The sequence below is a fragment of the Camponotus vicinus genome, unplaced genomic scaffold (assembly GCF_025532165.1).
Source record: "Camponotus vicinus isolate PSW18456_S1 unplaced genomic scaffold, iyCamVici1.0 SCAF_3, whole genome shotgun sequence".
In the NCBI taxonomy this organism is placed as follows: Eukaryota; Metazoa; Arthropoda; class Insecta; order Hymenoptera; family Formicidae; genus Camponotus; species Camponotus vicinus.
Genome location: NW_028141967.1, coordinates 6,456,412 through 6,481,509, shown reverse-complemented (window position 1 = coordinate 6,481,509; position 25,098 = coordinate 6,456,412). Strand labels below are relative to the sequence as shown.

Below are 25,098 nucleotides of genomic sequence, written 5' to 3'. Positions count from 1 at the left end.
TATTATTTTGGATAAAGAGCAAAATATTTTATACCGAAATAAAAATATTTCTAACAATAAGAATTTAGAGGATCCTAATAATATATTAAATATAAACTTGAAATTAAAATATAAAAAATTAAAACTATTTTTATTTGATTTTTCTCTTTTTCTTTTTCTTTTTTTTTTACAAAGCAACGTATAATGATGTTTGGAATTTTATGTTTAAATTATGATAAAGTTATGTATATACAACATATATATGTATTTTATTTGTTTATTAAATATAATGCTATTCATATTTTTACAGTGGACTATTTGAAGAGATTAACGAGAGAAATAGCTTTCATTAAATATGATATGAGGCAATCACTTTCCTTGTTGGACATTTTGGTCAAAAAGACAAATACGGAAACAGAAGCGAACAAGAATACGGAGGTTTCTTTTGAAGATGTTGAGACCAGATTTCCGTTAGAAACTACAGAACAATTAATGGAGGTGGAGGAGATTTTGAAACATCGTGATTCTCAACATAATGTTGCGCTAGTAAGTTAACACATATAATTTTACATTTTATTATAGTATTAAATATTATAAAGATTTTAACAAAAGAATTTTACTTAAAATATTAAACGTATAAGTATAAAAAATTTTTCTCTTTTTTTTCCTAAAAGATTAAAAATTGGGAATTTGAAAGAAGATAATTCGAGAATTATATTACACACACACACACACACACACACACACACACACACACACACACACACACACTTCTTTCTCTCTCTCTCTCTCTCTCTCTCTCTCTTCTTCTCTCTCTTACATTCTATATAATAAAATTATATGTTACTTTACTAATTTACAGCGCGCATACATCAAATCCATCGGAGGTACCAACGTCATTGATGCCGTAAAGAGAACTTTATATAAATTATTTTCCAATAAATTGGCGGAAAAGTTCAATTGGGAAGGTCGATGCGGAAAGGAACCACTACGCAAATTAGAATTAATAAAAGTGATTTTTAGTAAGTACTACATAGTAGTATTTATACATTAAAATTTTTGTAAACAATTAAGAAACGTTTACAAGTATACATATATTGACATATAAATAAAGAAAATATATAGTCATTTTATAATATATACATTATTTAATATATACACTTTTAATATATATTTTGATGTGATTATTAACTGTATCAAATTTACAAAACTTCTGATTAATTTAATTTCAATTCTCGAGATATATAACAAGTTATCGTTTTTTTCACATTATTATTGTACAAATTTAACTAAATAATATTTCCAATTTTTACATTAATTAAAAAGTAATTATACAATGAAATACCACGACGCACTGTATATATATTTAAAAAAAAAGTTAAAATGTAAAAAATGTTTGTGCAGGCTGCGTACTTCAGAATGTCCCAGATACTGACCATGGCAAAATTCAGCGAAGGATTATGGAATGGTTCCGACATTCAAAAGCGAGACATCAAAATGAGGAGAAACGGAAAGCACAAGGTGAAGACGGTTCCGTGGATTAATTGAGAAAGGAAAAAGTAAGGAAAGATATAAGAGGAAAAAAGGTATTTTAACAATATCAAAAGGTATGAGAGGTATATTTTATTATTATTATTATTATTATTATTATATTATATTTAAGGTATATTATATTTATGGTATATTTATTATTATTAATATTATTATTATTATTATTATTATGTGTAAGGTTTTACTGGTCACGTTCAACTATCTATAATAATACTTTTGACATATTATTTTTGAATTATATACTTACATATACATATTTAACTTACTGCTTTTTACATGTTTTATTTAGTTTTTTTTCAGCTTTTCTTGTATTGCCAATGATGAGATGCGCTATATAAAGTTTTCAATAACTTATATCGCCAGTCTGAGGCAATCTGTAAAAAAAATTTAACTTTCAAGGTATTGGAAATAACGTCAAATAACATTAAAATATATAACTTCACACTTTTTACGGGAAGACTATATATATATATATATATATATATATATATATATATATATATATATATATATATATATATATATATATACATATCATGTTTATATATTTTATATAAATGTATATGTCTACTTACCTTTAACATTCGCTTTTCATCACTTAAATGAAGCTTGCATGACCATTTTCACAAGATTAATTCCTTTTTAGACATTATATTTGTCATCAATTTTCTATTATTAAAAATAATGGCACATGATGCGATTTTTCGTACTAGATGCAATGCGCTCTAATAAATTACACAGGCCCACAAAAAAAAAGAAGTTTGCAGTACTTTTGACCAGACATACTTTTTCTTTCGTATTTTTTGACGCTGAATCCGAATCTGCAATAAAAATGTAGCCTTCTCCTGCATATTTTTAACTTTCCTTAGAAAAACCCCATTTTTTACGTTTTTTTCGTGGTTTTTTAAAATTAAAAAAAAATGGAAGAAAGATACGATTAATTTGACTTCAGAATTGAATTCTACGGTAAAAAATACATCAAAAACCATGTCTTGAATATTTTTTTAATGAGATTTCAACCCCTCATACGGCGTTGAAAAGGCTAAAGAACCAGAAAAAGCCAACATTCATTCCAAATTTGATTAAAACGCGATTAAAATTTGATTCTACAACTTTGAAAGAGTTTATAGGCATTATAAATACTACTCTGGGGATTTTTGAGGTCGCTGATCATGAATTTGATGTCAGATTTTTTAAAAGACCACTCCCAGGAGACGTTAGTGGATAGCATACGGGATAAATTAATTGGTTTTTGATAGTACCACTATTGAGTACTAATACTTGTTTGAGATATCATAATACGTCTCGAATACAAGTGACAATTGTGATTGGGCTTCTTTCACCCCAACTTGAGCTTCAGATTAAACTAACACTTTATGTTTAAGATGGCAAAGATCTATTCCTATCGGTTATGCTGATAAAAATCGAGCAGAAGAATATTTAGATTTACTTAAAACTTATTTTTCAAATAAAGAATTGTATTCGGTAAAACATATTTCAGAAAGAGAGAGAGAGAGAGGGGGGGAGAAAGAGAGAGAGAAAGCGTTGACACCTAGTATCCGTCACCTCGCCACTGAAATTCAGATTTGTTAGCAAGTATTGCATTATCTCAATTACAGTATCATTAAAAGTATGAGACACTTTCTTGAAATTAGCTGAAAATACTATACCGGGGTTTATTAGCGTCGCTGATCATGAATTTCAAATCCAATTCACAATTAACAGTCCAAATAAACCTTGTTTTCATGAACCATGTTATGGAAAACCGCCAAAATAGTATTTGAAACATCGATTTTCAGAAAAACCAATTAATTTATCCCGTATGCTATCCACTAACGTCTCCTGGGAGTGGTCTTTTAAAAAATCTGACATCAAATTCATGATCAGCGACCTCAAAAATCCCCAGAGTAGTATTTATAATGCCTATAAACTCTTTCAAAGTTGTAGAATCAAATTTTAATCGCGTTTTAATCAAATTTGGAATGAATGTTGGCTTTTTCTGGTTCTTTAGCCTTTTCAACGCCGTATGAGGGGTTGAAATCTCATTAAAAAAATATTCAAGACATGGTTTTTGATGTATTTTTTACCGTAGAATTCAATTCTGAAGTCAAATTAATCGTATCTTTCTTCCATTTTTTTTTAATTTTAAAAAACCACGAAAAAAACGTAAAAAATGGGGTTTTTCTAAGGAAAGTTAAAAATATGCAGGAGAAGGCTACATTTTTATTGCAGATTCGGATTCAGCGTCAAAAAATACGAAAGAAAAAGTATGTCTGGTCAAAAGTACTGCAAACTTTTTTTTTTTGTGGGCCTGTGTTATTAAATTCGCTGCATACTGCAATTTTAGTACATTTACTGGATCACTTACGATCTAAAACGGAAAATCTCATTGTGTGCATTTAGCGCAAACATTGATATAGAATGTGTGCTGTAGAATAATTAAAAGAGTCAGACACAATGAACGAAATAAGGAACAGTTTAATGTGTAGAATATATAAAAAACATATGATATGAAACGCTCGCTCTTTATTCGTTATGTTGAATACAATTTTCTGTTTGTTCTTTCGTTTATCGTGTCTTAACCATTTTCATGATACGATATACTAAAAGATTTTAATTATATGTTTCAGATATCAATGTAAACAAGTCTATATATAAATTAATAGATCCGATATTCATAAGTTTGTTCTCAATTTAAGATCTTAAACAGTTTTAAAAAACTAATACGCGGCCATTTAAAAATCGTATATATATATATATATATATATATATATATATATATATATGTACTTATAAAACGATTTAAAGTGAGATCAAACTCTGAATATCGATTATATATAATAATTTTCTAAATTATGTATGTAATAATAAATTCTTATTTGTAGAAAAAGATTGCCGCAGGTGATAATTCAACAAGCATCTATATTAGTATAAAAAATTGAAATTTATCATTGGCACAAGTGCGTATGCTATTTTCATCAGTTGCTGCAAACTTTAAAGGAATATTGGTCTTTTAAGCATCAAATAATATTTGTAATTTTATCTTCAATAAACATAATTTTTTTTTACAATTTTTGATATTATTTTTATTTAGAATTATATATTTCATCCATCCATCTTCCATGAATCCTTTATTATTGATCCATGCAACGTCGCTTAGTCGTCCACCAAAGCTCCGTGAACTTTTTTTTAATAATCCACGCAACGTCCGTTAGTCATCCATCGAGTCTCTTTGAACTCTCTATTAATAATCCACGCAACGTCCGTTATTCGTCCACCGAGGATCCGTGAACCCTCTATTAATGATCCACGCAACATCCGTTAGTCGTCCACCGAGGATCCGTGAACCCTCTATTAATTATCCACGGAACGTCGATTGAGCGTCCATCGAGGCTTCGTAAATCCTCTGTTAATGATCCACGCAACGTCCGTTAATCATCCACAGAAGCTCCGTGAACTTTCTATTAATGATCCACGGAACGTCGATTAATCGTCCACGGAGGGTCTGTGAATTCTCTATTAATGGTCCACGAAATGTCGATGAATCGTCCACCGAGGCTCCGTAAATTCTCTATTAATGATCCACGAAACGTCAATTAATCGTCCACCGAGGCTCTGTGAACCTTCTATTAATGATCCATGGAACATCGATTAATCATCCATCGAGACCTCACGAATCCTCTATTAATGTTCCACACAACGTCTAATGGATATCTTTAAAAACGTCTAATGGAGGTCCAATGGATGTACACAATGCGGAACTATGGATGTCTTGTGGTCGTCCATTGGATGTCTAATAGACGTCTAGTGGAAGTTTTAAATATCCATGATAGACGTCTAATGGACGTCCATTAGAGGTTTCTGTTCTATGTGGATATATATGTATGTGTGTACATACATGCGAATTTTGCAAAATGGTAGAGGACATGTCTTTCCAGTTTGATCCAATCTACCACCACTTTTCGTTTGATCACTGATTAATCGGACACTGCGAGCGATCTACCGCTTCTCATGCGCCGAAACATTTTTGCTTATTTCTGAATAATTATTGCGAATTTTGCAAAATAGTAGAGAACTTTTCTTCTCAATTTGATCCAATCTACCACTACTTTTCGTTTGGTCACTCAGGAATCGGACACCCTGTATATATATGTATATATATGTTAGGAACGGGTTCCGGGAGGTCGGGGTGATGAGGTGAGACATAATCGACCCGAGTTCTCTAAGATTTTATTTTACTACACTCTGTTAACGCGTGTGTCCGCGATAGTCGCCCGCCATTTACTGGCTCCCTCCCGGCGCGACGCCAGCGCCCGCTATCCAGGCCCAGTAATGTGCGCGTGCCGGGGGGCCGAACATGCCCTAACAATATATATATAATTGCCATGATTCTTAAGAAATCTTTAATAATATTAAAAAAATCGTTTAATAAATATTTTGATTATTTTACAATATCTTCTTTTTAATGTTTTTTATCGTATACTTTTATCAAATTTTAAAATTAATCTTATCAAATAAAAGGTATTTTATATAATAAAATTTATAAGAAAAATTTTGCCACTTAAATATAATAAAAATTCTTAAAAAAATACGGTGTTGCAAAAAAAAAAGAATCTACTTATGTAATAATTGGTAATTAACTTACTGGTAAATTTAATATTTTTTCGAGCCTTTCGTTAATACTTAGTCCTTTTTTCGAACGCATCAATACAAATACTTTACGAACATCTGGGCAAGATCGCAATATCTTCTCGATGTATACTTTATCCAGAAATCCTGTCGCGCCTGTTAAAAATATACTTTGTCCAACGTAAAATGTCACAATTGAGTTGGCTGGATCAATTATATTCTTATCCATTGTTAAATAAAAAAATAAAACCAATATAAATTATAATAACAACAATACTAGTCAAAAATGTATGCAAGCACTCGGAAATGGAATCATCTGTTTTATGTTGATACCGTTATTAAGGAATACGATCGAATAGAAGTGATAAACTGAGACTAGTCATCAACGACTTTATTTAATGAAAACATAACCGTTATATGCTATATAATCATTTGCTAAGCAGACATGTGCGACTATGTATTAATAAAATGGAAATTCTGCAAGCTAAAGTTGAAAGAACAAACTTACACAATGCAGTGATATATACCTAATATTATAATGACATAAAGTGACTTTGCAATTTATTCCTTACGTGTAATATTTTTAATTCTACAAAAAAATTGGATATAATCAATTGTATATTTAAATCATTTCTTTATAAATAAAAATAAGTATATCAATTATATTGAAATAAAATAAATTAAATTGAATAAAATAGTTATATATATACGACTGAAAAGTGTAAAAATAGTGACGAAAAGTAATAAAAATGATGAATAATTCAAGATATTTATGTAAAGCGATCACTCTAAAGAATTTTTTTAATTTCTCATGTTGTTAATTAATATAATATTTCATACACAAAATATCGAATATATACATGTATATTTGTATTAAAAATTAAAAACTTTTAACTTTTTGACAATTTTTTTATCTTTATTATTTTTCATTTATTTTATGTATGTTATATATTTTATTTTAATTTTATATTTAATTTTAATTTTTTTAATTTATTTAATTTTCTAAAATATACAAAGCTTAACTTTAAGAATGTGTAAGAGAAACGTCTTTAATTTAATTCTTAAACATTTTTTTCATTTCCTTAACAATTAAATGCTGATCTATCAAAACTGATATAAATTTTCATTCATTTAGTTAGCTTATTTATCAAGAATTTGCATATTTATGCGCGTTTATATATTAAGTCAATTGATATCAACAATTTTGGAGATTTCAAAGTTTTTTTTTCCAAAGTTATCCTTCTTTAGCAGTTTCTTAATTGAAGTTTTTCCTGTATTTTCTGATGTTGAATGATATTATTTATTCGATATAGTTTTTATCCATAGGACATATAGAAAAAATGATAATGATTAATTAACAAATCTGGAGTTCAAGTTCAGGACGTAGAATGTAGGACATAAAGTGATAATTACATAATAATTAACGTAAGCAAACGTAGGTGGAGGTCTGGATAGATCTAAAAATTTATGTTTTTGCATATTTATGCAATGATATACATTATATTATATCGCAGTACATCTTTTTTCCTTCATAGACTGCAATGCAATAACATATATCTGATAAGTTTTCCTTTTTATCACCAAACAAAATATACAGGGTGTCATGAAAGTGAGCATGACTTTAAAAAATTAAGGTAGATTGGCTCAAAGTTAGAAGAAAAGTCTCGTATAGTTATGCAATATTCGCAATAATTAACGAGAAATAAATTAAAGAAAATCGGCCAATGCGCGTGGCTAGAAGTGTGTGGCGGTGAAGGCGGTCTCATTGTAACATAATGGCGGCGCGCGGCGAAGCAGTGATTGGAGAGGGGAAGAGCCTTCGCCGCGCGCCTACACACTCATCGCTCCTCCCCTCCCCAATCACCATTTCGCCGCGCGCCGCCATTATGTCACAGTGAGACCGCCTTCACCGCTACGCACTTCTAGCCACGCGCATTGGCCGATTTTCTTTAATTTATTTCTCGTTAATTATTGCGAATATTGCATAACTGTACGAGACTTTTCTTCTAACTTTGAGCCAATCTACCTTAATTTTTTAAAGTCATGCTCACTTTCATGACACCCTGTATATTTGATTATATTTCTTTAATAATACAATAGTTAAAGGCAAAATTATATTAATATAAACGCGAAATTATACTAATATGAAAATAAGTTAGATATTACAAAAATCAATTTTTATACAGTTATTTATAAACCTACTAATGATCTAGATTATATTTCGATATGACACGGTCGTCTATGAAGCCAAATTATCTCTCGTAGAATAATCAATGCGATCATGTTCATATATCGAGTCCATATTATCCATATGAAGAGAATGCCGATTAATATTTTCACAATTTTGTCTATCCAAAACATTCTGTAGCCATAAAACAGATTTAATTATTATTCGGGACTACCCATATAGGGTTTTACTAACGGTCCTATTTTGGCCCAAAATTGGTTGCCAAGTCACCAATTGGCGCGATAATGGCGCCTATGACTGGCCCAGCAATGGGACTTCTCTGGAATGATAACTTCGGTCCAGCAATAGGTAACAATGTACGACCAAACATGGTAACCAATGATGGGCTATTAATAGTCAATATATCTTGCCAATATTAAGCCATTAATGGGCAATATATCTTGCCAATATTTTGCCATTAATGGCTAATCTATTATGCCAATACTTGGCTAATAATATCGTTCTTACGATGCTCGACTTAGCCAAATTATTTTTTTTTATTACTTTATCGCGTTAATACATTTTTACAAATATACATTTATCAAAATATATTTTACTAAAAATTTTTTCCCTTTTTAAGAATACTTATATACTTTAAGAATACTTATATATAATTATTATATGTTAATGTATTTTTAATAAAAATTCGAAAAATATCCAATAAACTATTTTATAAGTATATATTTATAGTAATTTATTTCTGCAACAAAGCAATAAAAAACGTTAACTCGGACTCGAGCGATTGCTGCAAAATTGCTGCGAAAAAAAAGATATGCTCTGCGACAACGAATTTAGAGCGGTTACGGACTGCGCAGAGGATTTCTTTCGTTGGCTATTTTATACCCGCCAAGTTTCTAGAATTTTCTGGCAAGTTTGAAAATGCCAGGCATGGGCGAATACAGTAAGCCAAGTATTGGACAATCATTGGTCACCGTATATCGGGCCAAGCATTGGCGTTGTAGCAAAGTGTAGCGTTTTCTTATGTAAATGGCACTCAATTATTCCCCAAGCATGGGCCAATATAGAATGCCAAGTATTGACTAATCATCGGTTACCATATATCGGGCCAAGCATTGACCCTGTTGTCAAATCTGGCTATTCCTATATGGGCAACAGTAATAATAATGTTTGTTTCAAATCATTAATTAGATCTTTCTTAAAATAATTCGACTCTAATTAAAAAAACTATAAAAAAACTCTATAAAAAAACTCTATAAAAAAACTTAGTTTTATATATGTATATATATATATTGCTCGAAACACAAACTATCAAATTTAATAAAGTTTAATAAATCAAGAAAAATCAAAGTATTATATATTTAATATAATATTTCTAAAGATGTAAGTATCTTGAGAAAGTTACTTCCCAATTATTTTGAATAATGTAAATATTTTTAGCTACAATAATTTTTGTGTAAAAAAATTTATTTGATATGCGACTGAAAAAATAAATACGAAGGAATAGCGTAATGTTTTGTATATAACTGTGGAACACGCAGTCTTCAAAATCTCACCTTTTATGATGAAATCTCGCTGCATCTAGTTTTGTTTGATCCATACTCTCGTTTAGAAGAAAAATTTTCCTCCAATTAAACATTTTCTACGAGAGAAATATTTTATTCGATATGGAAATATTTTATTCGATAACACATTTTATACAAGAAAATTTTTTATCAGTCTCGCAGTATTAATCATATATACACACAGAATTGTTCTTATTTTATTAAAGAATGTTTTTGTTTTTTAGAATTGATTGTTACTTTTTCTTAAAAGTAATATTTTTCAACAGAAACAAAAATGAGATAAATACTAATCTTTCGCTTGTTTTCTGAAGATGAGTAAATTTTGCGATCGTGCGATGCATAGTTTTTGTCTTACTCACTTATAATACAGTAGCTTGTCACCATTATAATTTACGTCTGCCATAAACCCAAAGTCTTGTTGATTGCCAAGCGGCATTTCGTTTGATAAACTTAATAGTTTTTGATTTCGAAAGACTCAATCGTTGAATAAAAAATGCGCGACATGATTGTTAACTACAAATATTTTCCTGTATTGTTTCAATAATCTAAAAATATTTGAACAAAATTTTACTAACGTCTCGAGTGTATAAGTGTATATATTTCTGCGAAATACTATTCTGTTCTACAATAATATATTTTTCTTAATATATTTCTCTTTAACAGTCAGGAAGAAATTACTTTGATGCAAGAAAAAGAATTTTTAGAAAAATTTCCTTAACGTCTCCTTATTTATGTTATATTATATTGTATAATGTAAGACAAAATATTTTTGTGCTTATTTTTGTTTTCTTAATCTTCTTTGAACTAAGATTAACAAGTGCATTCTGATTGATCAATAAAATCTTACCTGGGATCTTACCTTTTGCCTACAATTCGTAATAATCCGTCTATAAATATGACGGTATCACAGTGCAGCAGTAATACTAATATTCTATTTAAAAAATGATTCGGTATCACAGCTGTTTCAGAAGTCCAGATTATGATTTCAAAAGGAGTCTCCGAAAAGAGGATTCGCTTGCTCATTTGCATCATTGTTAAGCGTGATAGATTCATGCTATGATTAGTCGAGCAATTATAAACGAATGGATGAATATTTTCCGTATTGTTGTTCTTGCTAATAAAATTAAAAATTGAAATAATCATTAAATAATTTATAGAAAACGATATTACTACTTATTACACAAACTTTTTATAACATATTTTTATCATATTTTAAATTTTATAATTATTTAAATATACTTTTAATAATTGTCACGGACGACTTCCGCGAACTCGCCGACGGATAGTCGCAGCCGGGATCAGGATTCGGTTTAGGCAAGGGAAGGTTTAGGCTGAGGAATCACTCGGATATTTTTTGTCAATAATTAAAACCGGTTTATTGTAGTTGTGTGTATATGTACAAGTGTGTGTGTGTGTCTCTCTCTCTCTCTCTCTCTCTCTCTCTCTCTCTCTCTCTCTCTCTCTCTCTCTCTCTCTCTCTCTCTCTCTCTCTCTCTCTCTCTCTCTCTCTCTCTCTCTCTCTCTCTCTCTCTCTCTCTCTCTCTCTCTCTCTCTCTCTCTCTCTCTCTCTCTCTCTCTCTCTCTCTCTCTCTCTCTCTCTGTGTGTGTGTGTGTCTGTGTGTGTGTGTGTGTGTGTCTGTGTGTCTGTGTGTCTGTCTGTCTGTCTGTCTCTCTCTCTCTCTCTCTCTGTCTGTCTGTGTCTGTCTGTCTGTCTGTGTCTGTCTGTCTGTGTCTGTCTGTCTGTGTCTGTCTGTCTGTCTGTGTCTGTCTGTCTGTCTGTGTCTGTCTGTCTGTCTGTGTCTGTGTCTGTGTCTGTGTCTGTGTCTGTGTCTGTCTGTCTGTCTGTGTCTGTCTGTCTGTCTGTCTGTCTGACTGCCCGTGCAGTGTACAGTTGTTTGTGTAGCGGACGGATTGTGCAACGTATAAACGTTCGGTTGTTATGTATGTGCTGTATAAGCGTATAAATGTGCAGCGTATAAGTGAGCGGTGTATAAATATACGGTGTGTAAATGTACGGTGTGTAAATGTACGGTGTATAAATGTACAAGTGTTCGTGCGGTGAATGAAACGCCGTATATAATTGTTCGCTAGCCCGCTCGTTTCAGAAACAAATCTGTTTAAAGGGCTTTGCGTAAAGCAAAAGCGCGACAGCTATTCCGACGATCTATTCTGGACGCGCGGTCGATGCCCGCGTGACGTACGCGTTGCGTGCCGGTTATTTTTGCGTGTTTTGACGCGCGGTGTTAGTCGTCGTAAATTTCGAGATATCGAAAATGTTTTCGTTCATGATTTTAATTAATTCTTCGCGCTGGATGGATCGTCGCGGGAATACGCCGTGCCGACGAGAACAGCTCGTCGGAGATAGCTCTCCTCTCTACCCCCGGTAATAAATTGCAACGGCGTTAAGGCGGCGGAATCTTTTGCCGTGGTCGAGATCTCTCGACGGTATCGGAGTTCGCTCCAATACTTTCCTTTGGCGTAAACAGAGTTAGATCGGATCTAGCCGTAGGCCCGAAACTGAAAATGCTCAGCTGAGACGGAGTGCTCTCCACCTTTTGTTCGTGACTCGAGGCTTCTATTAGGATCGGTAGGTTCGGATTGTTGCTTGCTGTCGCTAGCGGAATCGGAATCTGGGGCCGTGATAATACCGAGGGCCCTTTTTATACCCCGGATAATTAGTCCCGCGCCGGCGTAAAAACGGGATGCCCCCATCGGGCGACGGAATAACGGTACGGTACGGATCCACTCGGTGGGGCGCGGCGGAGCCGGGCGCGGGGTGTTTCAACCAGGGTGCTTCGGGCACCCTCGGCTGTTGTCGGCGTGGCTTGCCGACGGCTTCGGCCGTTAAACGGTTTGAACAATTGGTGATCAGCGCAGCGAGGCGCGTCTCTGCCCCTGCTCGGCGGTTTTTTTCCGGGCGGCAGCTTCCGGCTGCTGTTCGGCCGGGAATAGAACGATGCAACGGGGGTGTATCGTTACATAATATTTAATTATATTATAATATATATTAAATAATTTTATACGACATATTCTACAGCTATTTCTCAAATAAAAAACGATTGATAAGAATGCAATTTATCGTACTTCATCATGCCACGCTTCCATGCCGCAACAATCATAGCTTTAACAACAGTGTCAATTGGTATATAGTTGTCAGAAGCAAATGGATTATTGTAAAACATTCGTACTATTCCTTTTTCACAAGCGACCATTAATTTCACTGAAACGTTAAACTTTTTCAACCAGCCTTTTACGAGTTCATTTATCGCTGGTGAAACTGGATATAGAAAATTTTAATTTAGAAAAATTTCACATCAATAAATCCGTATATGGATTTATCTTATTGTTTAATTTAAATTATGTAGAAGTTTAAGAAAAATAGGATAATACTTTATGATTTTATAATAAACTCTTTTGATATTATTCGAAATAACAAATTGTTTAATTTATCTTTGTTTGATATTAAAAGAATTGTATACAATATTAAATGTGCGAAGTAATTTTTATATATAAAATTTATATATAAAATCCATAAAACCGAATCATAATTACAATTACATTGTCAGAATCACAGTGATAAATTACATTAAAATATTCTCTTATGATATATACATTTATTTGACATAACAACGTACTTATAGATGGTCTGTAAATCACGCACGACAGTGATTCGGAATAATCATCTCTCTCTCTCTCTCTCCCCCCCCTCTCTCTCTCTCACCTGTTCCGCAGTCTCTTGGTAAATGTGTACGTATTCGATATTGTACCCCCCCCCTCCCTAAATTTCTGCAAATAATCTCGAAGATATGTCAGATATGTTATATAAATAGAAATGTAAGAAAACAATATTATTCAGATTAATTATGAAAAATATTAATGTAAATAATTCAAATGAGCACCGATTTGAAAAACAATTATATCAATACAGAGAATTATTTCAAAGTCGTTTCCAAACTGGCTATAAATGTAATATGTAAATAAAAAAGAATTTAAACTTTATCAAAGGTATATCTAATTATAATAAAAGTACATATATACAGGGTGTTCGGAAATTCAATCGACAAATTTTTAGAGATTGTCGGGGGCACCATAAGAATCATTTTTTGCAAATGAACCTGGGGTTGGAAACGTGTCATTACATCGCTACGGCATACGGAGTGTTCGAAAGAGTCGGGACCTCGAAATATCACAAAAAATAGAAGTCTTACAAAAAATTGTTTCAAACAAAAGTTGTAGGGTGTAAAAAGGTCTATTTACTGGCGCCATGTGTTTGACCTTGGATGGCGTCGCCAAGATCACGACAAGGCCACCTTGAATTTTTGAAGGGCTATAAGAATATGCAATAAAAAGTGGAGGGTTCCATTTCAAAAATTCAACGTGGCCTTGTCGTGACCTTGGCGACGCCATCCAAGGTCAAACACATGGCGCCAGTAAATAGACCTTTTTACACCCTACGACTTTTGTTTGAAACAATTTTTTGTAAAACTTCTATTTTTTGTGATATTTCGAGGTCCCGACTCTTTCGAACACTCCGTATGCCGTAGCGATGTAATGACACGTTTCCGACCCCAGGTTCATTTGCAAAAAATAATTCTTATGGTGCCCCCGACAATCTCTGAAAATTTGTCGATTGAATTTCCGAACACCCTGTATAATTTTTATAACTTGTTTATCATAAAAATATGAGATACAGGAATCAATGCAAGAATTTAACACTCACTTTGATTTAAATACTTCCAAGAGATAATCATCCATGGTTTCGGTAATTTGAATCGTTTTTCTCTCGATTTCCATTGGATATACGATCTCATCGACGACGAATTTTTTTAATTTACGAATAAGTCGAGCTGACATACATCAAAGTCTTAAGATTTAGTTAATGAGATAATGTTTACGAGGAATTATTTTTAATTGTAATTAATCGCGCAGAATTTTCAGGCGGAAAACACACCATCTCGATAATCTTACGATTACTTACCACTAAATTTTTTAAACTTTCGCTTAAAACGCAGATGTCTCTTGTCGCCCGAAGGTTTATAAATATGGTCTTCCTTTTTTAGTATTATCAAATCTCACGTTCACCGCTACGTGAAATATTATAGATATCTTTTTGATCAAAGTTTTTCTATCAGCAAACGACAAACCCAATCCTTCGATTTCGATATTATCCTCCAAATCAATTTTTCGAAACAATGAGGTCGTTCGTTACGTAATCTATCAAATAATTGCAGAATATAATACGCATAAAATGGTATAATTTTCTTGATTCTTAAATCCCATAATTTTGGAAAATCTATGTGTATACATATACACATAGAAAAAAAATAAATAAATGAACTATTAATATATATAACATTTTTATAACACAATATTATATACAAAATAGACTTGATGATGCAAGACTAATTGTGAGATCGAATCTGCACATTGGATTCTACATTCTCGACGCTTCTGTCGCACCAGCAATAATCAGGAAATTGCCAGTCATTTCTTAATTGTATTGCGGTTAGTTATCGTGGAAGTGCGTGTGATTAGTAGTGTTGCGGATTTAATTTAATTAATCAAAACATGGAAGCAGTACGAATATGTTGTATCCGTTCATTCGAATTGACCGGGTCCGAGTCCTTACTACACAAGAATCAATCCGACAAGTGGCGACACTGTCGTCCGTGAGATTAAGATGCTTTTGATTGATAATACGTGATAATACAATGTACGTGAGAATTTACAAATATAGAATTATATAGTAAATAACCGTATTGGATTCCTCGACCCTCCTGAAAGTTTATAACAATTGGCGACGAGGTACACAAAATTCAACTTTATGGAAACAAGCGTCTTCTACACACTTCAAAGATTCGATACCACATAACCTTTTCATTCCGGCGGCAAGATGGATGCAAAGCAATTCCAGGAACTCATGAAAGTATTGACGGCTTGCCTCGAGCGTCAAACCGAACAACAGACAGCTCAACATCCAATAAATCTAAATAATAACCTGGTATCAAACTTTGGGAGTTTCGATCCAGACAAAGAAGATTTTCCAAACTACAAGCTGCGGCTAGAAAATTACCTCAAATTGAAAAATGTATTCGACGACAAAGATATTAGTGCCAAAGTTTTGCTAAATTGTATTGAAGCAAAACACTACGAATTATTGACATCGCTAACTGCCCCAAATTTGCCAACGGAGAAAACGTATGCACAGTTGATAGAATTGTTAGAAACTTATTTGTGCCCGAAGCCGAATGTAGTGGTGCAACAGCATCGTTTCCTCTCGTGCTCACAAAAACCAGAAGAAAATATTGCAACATACATCACGGAATTAAGGAAATTCATCGCTACTTGTGAATTTAAATGCGAATGCGGACGATCTGTAGCAGAAATATACGCGCACAGTTTATTCGAGGACTTCGAGACGCAACAATTCGAGAAAAACTTCTTCAGACAACTGACTTGACCTTCAAGAAAGCAGTGGATATAGCTCTTGCTCTAGAAGCATCGAAATTGGATAACCATGAAATATCAGGTATTCCAACGACAAGAAAATCTCCAATTGAAAATGTGAATCGCATTTTAAAATCTCAAAGAAAAGCAAAGAAACATTCAAGTCGATCGGATAGTCGTAATAACGCGGGTAAAAACCGTTCAAACAGTCGGTCACGTTCAAAAAGTAGAATCGATTATCGTTCACTAGGATTAGAAAATGTATGTATTCGATGCGGGCGGAACAATCATAAAGTTCAAGATTGTCGTGTCAATTACAATAACGTGAAATGTCACTCTTGTAATAAAACAGGTCATGTCAAAAAAGTTTGCATTTCAAATTTGATAAAAATGAAAAATAATGTACAGAAAGTTGATATAGAAGCTCATGAGAATAGTAAGAATTTACACGATACTAATAACATTCGAGATTTCTACGGGATTAATACAATAATAGTTGACATTTACGAAAAATCGTTTATAAAATTAGAAGATACAAAGAAATTTTACGCGGATATAAAAATTGACGGAAGAATCCAAAAATTTGAAGTAGATTCGGGAGCAGGATTTACTCTTTTACCGAAAAACTATTATGATTCATTAAAATTATCGATATCGATGCAACCAACAAATATCCGGTTCCGTTCTTACACAGGAGAAATCTTTCAACCACTGGGTGTTATAAAAGTCCCAATTGAATATAAAAAATCCAAATCAAACGAGGTCATGTTCGTTGTTTCAAAAGGTACCCCGTTACTCGGTAGAACCTGGATACGGCATCTCAAAATTAATTTATTTAAATTAGATGGAAATTATTTGCCAGAATGCGCAAGTCAGAAGTCTATTCATTTCCTGAAGATATTTAATACTGATATAAGTAATATCCTAGAACAATTCAAAGATATTTTCGAATCAAAAATCGGGTGCATTCCAAAATTCACATGCTCCGTTCGATTATGTGTTGATTATAAAATTGTAGTCAATCCCCAATTAAAAGGTGCTCATTATCCGATTCCCAGGATTGATGATATTTTAAGCAGCCTACGAAATGCAAAGTTTTTCTGTACACTTGATTTGTTCAAAGCATATCTTCATGTATTAGTTGACGATGAAAGTAAAAACATTCAAATTATATCGACGCATCGAGGTACATATAAGATGAATCGATTATCTTTCGGAATTAAAACCGCTCCAAGCGAATTCCACAGAATTTTAGATCAAATTTTGAATGGTCTCGAAGGCATTACATATTTCGATGACATCGTTGTATTTGGACAGACGTATATAGAATGCAAACAACGCCTCATTTCTTGCATGGAAAGGCTCAGAGCATACGATCTACATTTAAACAAGAAAAAATGTCAATTTTTCGAACAGAAAATTTCCTACCTAGGATATGTCATCGCAGAAAACAAAATTTCAAAATGTCCTGATAAAATTAAAGCCATTCTAGAAGCTCCTAGGCCCAAAAATGTCGACGACGTAAGGAAATTTCTCGGAATAGTCACATATTACTCTAGGTTCATTCCAAATATCTCGACGATTACATACCCCGGGAATTATTGCAAAAGAAGAGGAGATTTCTATGGTCATCGGCTTGTGAAGCAGCATTTATAAAGCTAAAAAATGAAATTACCAGTGATTGCATTCTAATGCCATATGATCCGTCCCTTCCAGTAACGGTAGCTTGCGATGCTAGTCCAACGGGAGTTGCAGGAGTGCTGTCTCACATCGTTGACGGCATTGAGAAACCTGTAGCTTTTGTTTCCTGTTCTCTTTCGGCGGCCGAACGAAACTACAGTCAACTTGACAGAGAGGCTGTTGCTATTATCTTCTCAATCCAGAAATTCTACAGGTATTTATATGGCCGATCGTTGACGCTAATAACGGATAATCGCCCTCTAACCAGAATTTTTCAACATGATGTTAAACTTCCTGCCATTACTTCTGCACGGTTACTACGCTATGCAACATTTTTAAGCAGCTTCAACTACAAAATAGAACATCATAAAGCGGAAGATCATGGCAACGCCGACTATTTATCACGCGCACCATTAGGAATTAATCCGACTATTCAAGACGAAGATGAAGAAATCAATGATCAAATAATTAACCAAATCTCATCTACTGTTATTACGAGCAAAACCATAATGGAAGAAACAGTTAAGGATAAAGAACGGTAATTATATACATTAGCGATTTCTCACCGATTTCAATGACCTTGAAATATGTTGTCGGGAGCATGATTCTGAACAACTTTTCCTTATACATGTTACCGCCGCTCGGCCTTAGTTTCTGAGATATTTATAAAAATATTTTATGATTTTGCAATATTGTCACCATTATGAAATAACTTTTTTGCATGTATTCAGTTTTTGACAAAGTAATAATGTTTACCAAAAAGAGTTGTAAAGCGAGATCCTACCGGCGGGGTGATTGCGGGAGGGGGGGCCGAAGGTCCCCCTTGCACCCCCCGCGTGTGTGTGTGTGTGTACACATACATTTCTGATATTTTTTAATTGTATTAAATTGTATTAAATTCTATACAAATTGAAAAATATCAGAAATGTATGTATATTACACACACACACACACATGCGGGGGGTGCAAGGGGGGCCTTCGGCCCCCCTCCCGCAACCACCCCACCGGTAGAATCTCGCTTTACAACTCTTTTTGGTAAACATTATTACTTTGTCAAAAACTGAATACATGCAAAAAAGTTATTTCATAATGGTGACAATATTGCAAAACCATAAAATATTTTTATAAATATCTCAGAAACTAAGGCCGAGCGGCGGTAACATGTATAAGGAAAAGTTGTTCAGAATCATGCTCCCGACAACATATTTCAAGGTCATTGAAATCGGTGAGAAATCGTTAATGTACAATCACCGTATTATCTTCAGAGGTCGACGTGTGTTTATACCTTTATCATTACGTTCCGAAATCTTAAAGGAACTATACGACACTCATCTTGGCATATCTAAAATGAAGAATTTGGCCAGGCGGTACTGTTATTGGCGTAACATCGATAAGGATACCGAAAACATGGTGCAATCATGTCCAGAATGCGCAAAAGTACAAAACGAATCCAAGAAGGTTGTACTTCATCATTGGGAAGATCCGGAAACAAATTTTTAACGTGTCCACATAGATTATGCAGGTCCATTCCAAGGACATCAATTTTTCATCCTCGTAGATGCGAAATCTAAATGGCCAGAGGTCAGGATTACGAAAAGTGACCCAACATCCAATTCGACCATTCGTTTTCTGGAAAACATTTTTAGCTCACATGGATTACCCGAAGTCTTAGTATCTGACAATGCTACGATCTTCAAAAGCGAGGAATTCACTCAATTTTGTCAAAGAAATGGCATCTTTCAAAAATTCACTGCCCCAGAACATCCAGCTACCAATGGCCTTGCGGAAAGATATGTACAGATCCTCAAGAAGAAATTAAAAGCTATGGAACACGAACCGGGCACAATAACTTCTAAGGTAGAAAACATTTTATATCGTTTTCGAGCTACACCGTTACGATGTGGTAAAAGCCCATCAGAACTCTATCTGAACAGGCAAATTCGAATCAAGCTAGATTTGTTACACCCTTCACACATAGTTCAAAATTCCATCCAGAAACCTAATGTAAGACAAGCGTGGGGAACAGAGTGCAATCCCGAACATATGGCGGAACCCAACGCTGGAAGCTCGGCACAATTATGAAGAAATTGGGACAACTACATTACATGGTACACCTGGATGAAGGATATAATATTAAAAGACACATTAATCAACTACGTCTGAGCGAGGTTCTCAAAGAGAATCCGGAAAGAAAATCAGTCCAGTTCGGGTCAGTAACTAGGAACTGGTACCCTCTACCAGACCATCATCAAGAAGTACAGTTACAGCCTCAACAAGCACAGGCTCCAGAGACTGTTCCTATCCTGCTAGCACAGGATATACAGGTTCCAGTCATCCAGGAGGATATTTCGGGAAGAACCCAACAACCATTTCGCAAATCTGAAAGGCTCCGAAGACCCCCAGCATATTTGAATAACTTTGTCTCGAAATAAGAAGAATATTATTGGAAGTTCTTTTATTTTTGTTTATCTTTTGTTTTCATATTAACTATCCTAATAAGCGTGGGAGATTGTTGTATCCGTTCATTCGAATTGACCGGGTCCGAATCCTTACTACACAAGAACCAATCCGACAAGTGGCGACACTGTCGTCCGTGAGATTAAGACGCTTTTGATTGATAATACGCAATGTACGTGAGAATTTAAAAATATAGAATTATATAGTAAATAACCGTATTGGATTTCTCGACACCCTTCTGAAAGTTTATAACAGAATAATTAACGACGACCGTCATTTTTATGGCGAATTGGCCAGTGCTGGGCAAAAGCTCGTTCTCGTGGATTTTACTGCGAGTTGGTAAGCATCTCTTGAGATCACACGTCCGCTCTTTATTCTTCGTCGCGTTTCAATTTTATTGAATTTCACATTTATTTGGGAATACATATTTTAACACGATATATTTTAATTATTAATTCTAATTATTCTAACATTTAAATTTAATTATTTAATTCCTTTAATTGATTTATATTGATTTATATTTGGAAATTTAGCAACACTTCTAAACTGAATAATATGCTAATAAAATTGGCAGCGCAAAGTCTTAGGCCGGAATTCATAGTCCGATCTTATATTCAAGATCATCTTAAGTAAGGTTTGAAAATGTTATACGGCTATTTCATTGGCTGAACAGAATCTTAAGATGACCTAAGACCAGACTTAAGACAATCTTGAATATAAGATCGGACTATGAATTCCGGTCTTAGATCATCCATAACAAGGATACAATTAATTAGCATACATAATACAAAACAAGAAATATCGATAGGAAACTTGAATTTAGTCGACTTAGCTGGATCAAAAGAGCTGGATTAAAGAGTAAAAAAGTTGTCAGAATTACATAAACAAAAAATATATTAACAAATCAATATCAAATTGTTACTATTATCTTGTTACTGTTATCTTAGTTCTTTTAAAAAACAAGAACATGTATCCCTTATAGAGATTCTAAATTCTATATGGAACATGAGGTCCTCATGTCCTCATGTTTCATATAGAATTCTATATGAAATATATAGAATTAGAATTAGAATTAGAATTTAAAATCTCTATAAGTAATATGTTCTTATTTTTTTAAAACAGACATGTGTTTCTGTTTTTGAATGATTTGCTTATGCCTTCTTGGAACGCGATTCGAATGTCTTCTTGAAAAGAAGGGGAAGTGGAGTGGCTATATCTCAGAAAAATCTTTATACTATATCGAGACATGAATCCGAGATCCATTATATGGCAGATAAACACTTTGCCTCAGTCACTTGGCGCTCTTATGAGACGTTAATCCATGCGTAGAAAATTATCCAACTATAAATCAATATAAATTAATTAAAGAAATTAAGTAATTAAATTTAAATTAGACTACTAATAATTAGAATTAATAATTAAAATACGTCAATTTTTTAAATATGTATTTAATTAGAATATGTGCCAATTTTAAATATGAATTTAATTACAATATGCAATATTTTTTATTGGCGGCATCGTTTTTTTAATTAAATTTTTTTAATTTTTTTGTTTTATATTAATTTTCAGTTTACAATTTTTAAATAAATTTTTAATTTTTTAATATTATTATTTTTGGAAATTAAAACAACTATTTTGTATAACAGAGTTTTCGATTAATATTTCTATTTAAACTTGTACCAAGTTTTCATCCTTAGTTGGCGCAATTTTTTGATATCATTATTTTTATAGGATATATTATAATTATATTAAAATAATTTGTTGTGTGTGCCGCATAAACTTGCGCCTTTTTTACCTTTTTTTAAAAAGATAAGTTTTTAGAAATTATATCATTTTTTTAAGTAGATCTTTTTTACTTTTATTGCTTCAAATGTATTAGCGCCGTATCTGCAATTTTAATATAAGCAGGAAACCATGCTATAAGCAAGTAATTGCAATGTTAAGCTAATTAAGTAAATTAAAAAAAAATAAATTATTAGTTTAAATTGAAGGCTTTCTATGAGAGAAGTAAAGGGAGAAGAATGTTTTCAGTTGAAAAATATATATTGGAACCAGAGTAATATTCTATAATAAAATATTTTTTGTTACATAATTTCATAAATTCTCATTCCTGCTGAAGAAAAATATTGTTATTTTTCTAATTTTTTAATTTCTTAAAATAGGTTCCACAGAATATCAAGTTACTTTCATCAAGGTACAATGTCTGCTGCAGAAGCAGCTAGATAAATTTTAAATAGCAGAATATACACACACACACACACACACACACACATATATATATATATATATATATATTCTGCTGCTTGAAAAATAAATGAATATAAAGCCATTATACATATAAAAAATAATTTTATGCGATTATTGAAGAAAATATTAGCAAAAAATTTAAAAGCATCTTGCAGAAATTAAATACCAAGTTATTTCATATTGCATATAAAATCTAAAGAATGACGAAAATACCTAAGAATATGTTCAAAAAAATAACTTTATATGTATATATATATTCATAAAAAATATATATTATATATAATAAACATAAATTAAAAAATAATAATAAAAATTACAATATACCATAACATACCATATAATATACCATAACCATATACCATGAACCATATAACAATAAAATATACCATGACAAAATAAAAATGAAATATACAGATTATAAAGTTCGTTATATAGAACGTATATCTTTCGCAGCTTCCATTCCAACAATAAAAGAATCAAAAGATAAACTTGAATCAATAAAAAACAATGATATTGCTATTTGAATGTCTCAATTCCATATGGTAAGATTCAGCTAATTTTATTATTTAACTTGCACTTTATTATTTAACCTATCACTACTCAAAATGCGGTTAAATTATATATGTCATTAATTTCATATGTCATTAATATCGCAGAGCGTCACTAACGCAATCTTCTATCGAGAGAAAAACTGTACGTTTTCTCTTTTTGTATTGTGTAGATGTGCGTTGATGATAAAGATCTTTCTTAAATGAAAATTTCCATATTTCGACTTTGCATCATGATATCTCCGTTTATAGATCACGCAGAACAAAAGTAAAGATACTTTCTTTATACAATTCAAACTCGCTCTATCGATTAAGCTTAAGAATTCGATCGTTATTAAGATTCGATAATCTGATGATTCTCAATCCGACTTAATGGATAGAGCTAGTTTGAATTGTATAAAGAAAGTATCTTTATTTTTGTTCTGCGTGATCTATAAACGGAGATATCATGATGCAAACTCGAAATATAGAAATTTTCATTTAAGAAAGATCTTTATCATCACCGTCATCAATGCACATCTACACAATACAAAAAGAGAAAACGTACAGTTTCTCTCTCGACAGAAGATTGCATTAGCGATGCTCTGTGATTTTAATGACATATGACATTAGTGACATGTATAATTTAACCGCATTTTGAGTAGTGACAAGTTAAATAATAAAGTGCAAGTTAAATAATAAAATTAGCTGAATCTTAACATATGAAATTGAGACATTCAAATAGCAATATCATTGTTTATTATTGGTTCAGATTTATCTTTTTATCCTTGTGCAAGTTAAATAATAAAATTAGTTGGATCTTAACATATGAAATTGAGACATTCAAATAGCAATATCATTGTTTATTATTGGTTCAGATTTATCTTTTTATCCTTTTATTGTTGGAATAGAATCATTGTTAGAGAAAACGCGTATAGTTCTCTCTTCTTATTCATATTTTTATAATTTACAATGATTTATTAATAAGTGATACTACTTCGTGCTTCTCCATTATTGTGATATGAGTACCTTCCACGTAATGTATTTGTACTGCATTTTCGGTAATCTAAAAATATTTTTTATTTATAAAAATAATCTTAAAAACAAAATATTACGTTCTAATCAAATTTACCTTATGTAGACCATAATCCTCTTCAGTAAAAGTGATAGACATAATTGTGGGTTTTAATAAAATTATAGATGATTTAAGACGTGGCAATGATGTTACATTATAATCTCGTATAGCGATTATATGATCGTAAATCGTCGAACATAACAATTTCTGATTTTCAACAGTTAATTCATTGATATCCTTCGAAAAGCTTGCAGTAAATAATTCTAATTTCTCTTCCCACGTATTGCACTTATTTAGTTCTAATGCAAGCTGTAAATAATAATATTGTATCAGTACAACAAAATGACAATCTGCATTTTAAACTGAAATAAAATAGGTAAATGTTTACTTTAGGTTACAGCTCAAAAAATTTTTATTTTTACATATGTTGTAGAGGATATTTCCTAAGTAATATATCGTTTGAATTTTGCAGCGGTCTCTCTTCGTTCCTGAGATATGCGATTTTGAAATTTTATACTTACTTGTATCATCTTTTCGTTACATTCTAAATATGTTTTTAAATATTTATATTTTTCTGTTACATTTACCGAGGTTTAAATATTTATATTTTTCTGAATAACTTTCAGAAAGTTTTAGCCACTTGTTATTTATTAAATAGTTATTAACAAAAAGTTTCATGAATAGAATATAATTTTACCACATCATATATGTTTAAGAAGAAATATATTTAATAGAATATATCTATTTGTAAACTTT

General features: G+C 32.2%; 1 protein-coding gene and 2 pseudogenes across 2 annotated transcripts in view; 1 reads left to right on the top strand and 2 right to left on the bottom strand.

The window, feature by feature from the left end:
• Positions 1 to 25,098, bottom strand: part of LOC145969300 (fatty acyl-CoA reductase 1-like) — a 197,368-nt pseudogene that overhangs the window by 19,591 nt on the left and 152,679 nt on the right.
• LOC145969301 (uncharacterized) lies at positions 295 to 1,712 on the top strand. The gene is made up of 3 exons (XM_083095311.1): positions 295 to 525; positions 842 to 1,001; positions 1,384 to 1,712. Exons 1-3 carry the CDS (start codon positions 340 to 342, stop codon positions 1,521 to 1,523), a joined length of 486 nt encoding a protein of 161 aa, XP_082951437.1. The 5' UTR covers positions 295 to 339; the 3' UTR covers positions 1,524 to 1,712.
• The window catches only part of LOC145969302 (fatty acid synthase-like), a 45,385-nt pseudogene continuing 44,340 nt past the window's right edge, over positions 24,054 to 25,098 (bottom strand). The window contains exons 19-20 of the transcript XR_014438022.1: positions 24,400 to 24,651; positions 24,054 to 24,333 (exon numbers count right to left, since the gene is read on the bottom strand). The product of XR_014438022.1 is annotated as a fatty acid synthase-like (transcript). The remainder of the gene's footprint in view (positions 24,334 to 24,399; positions 24,652 to 25,098) is intronic.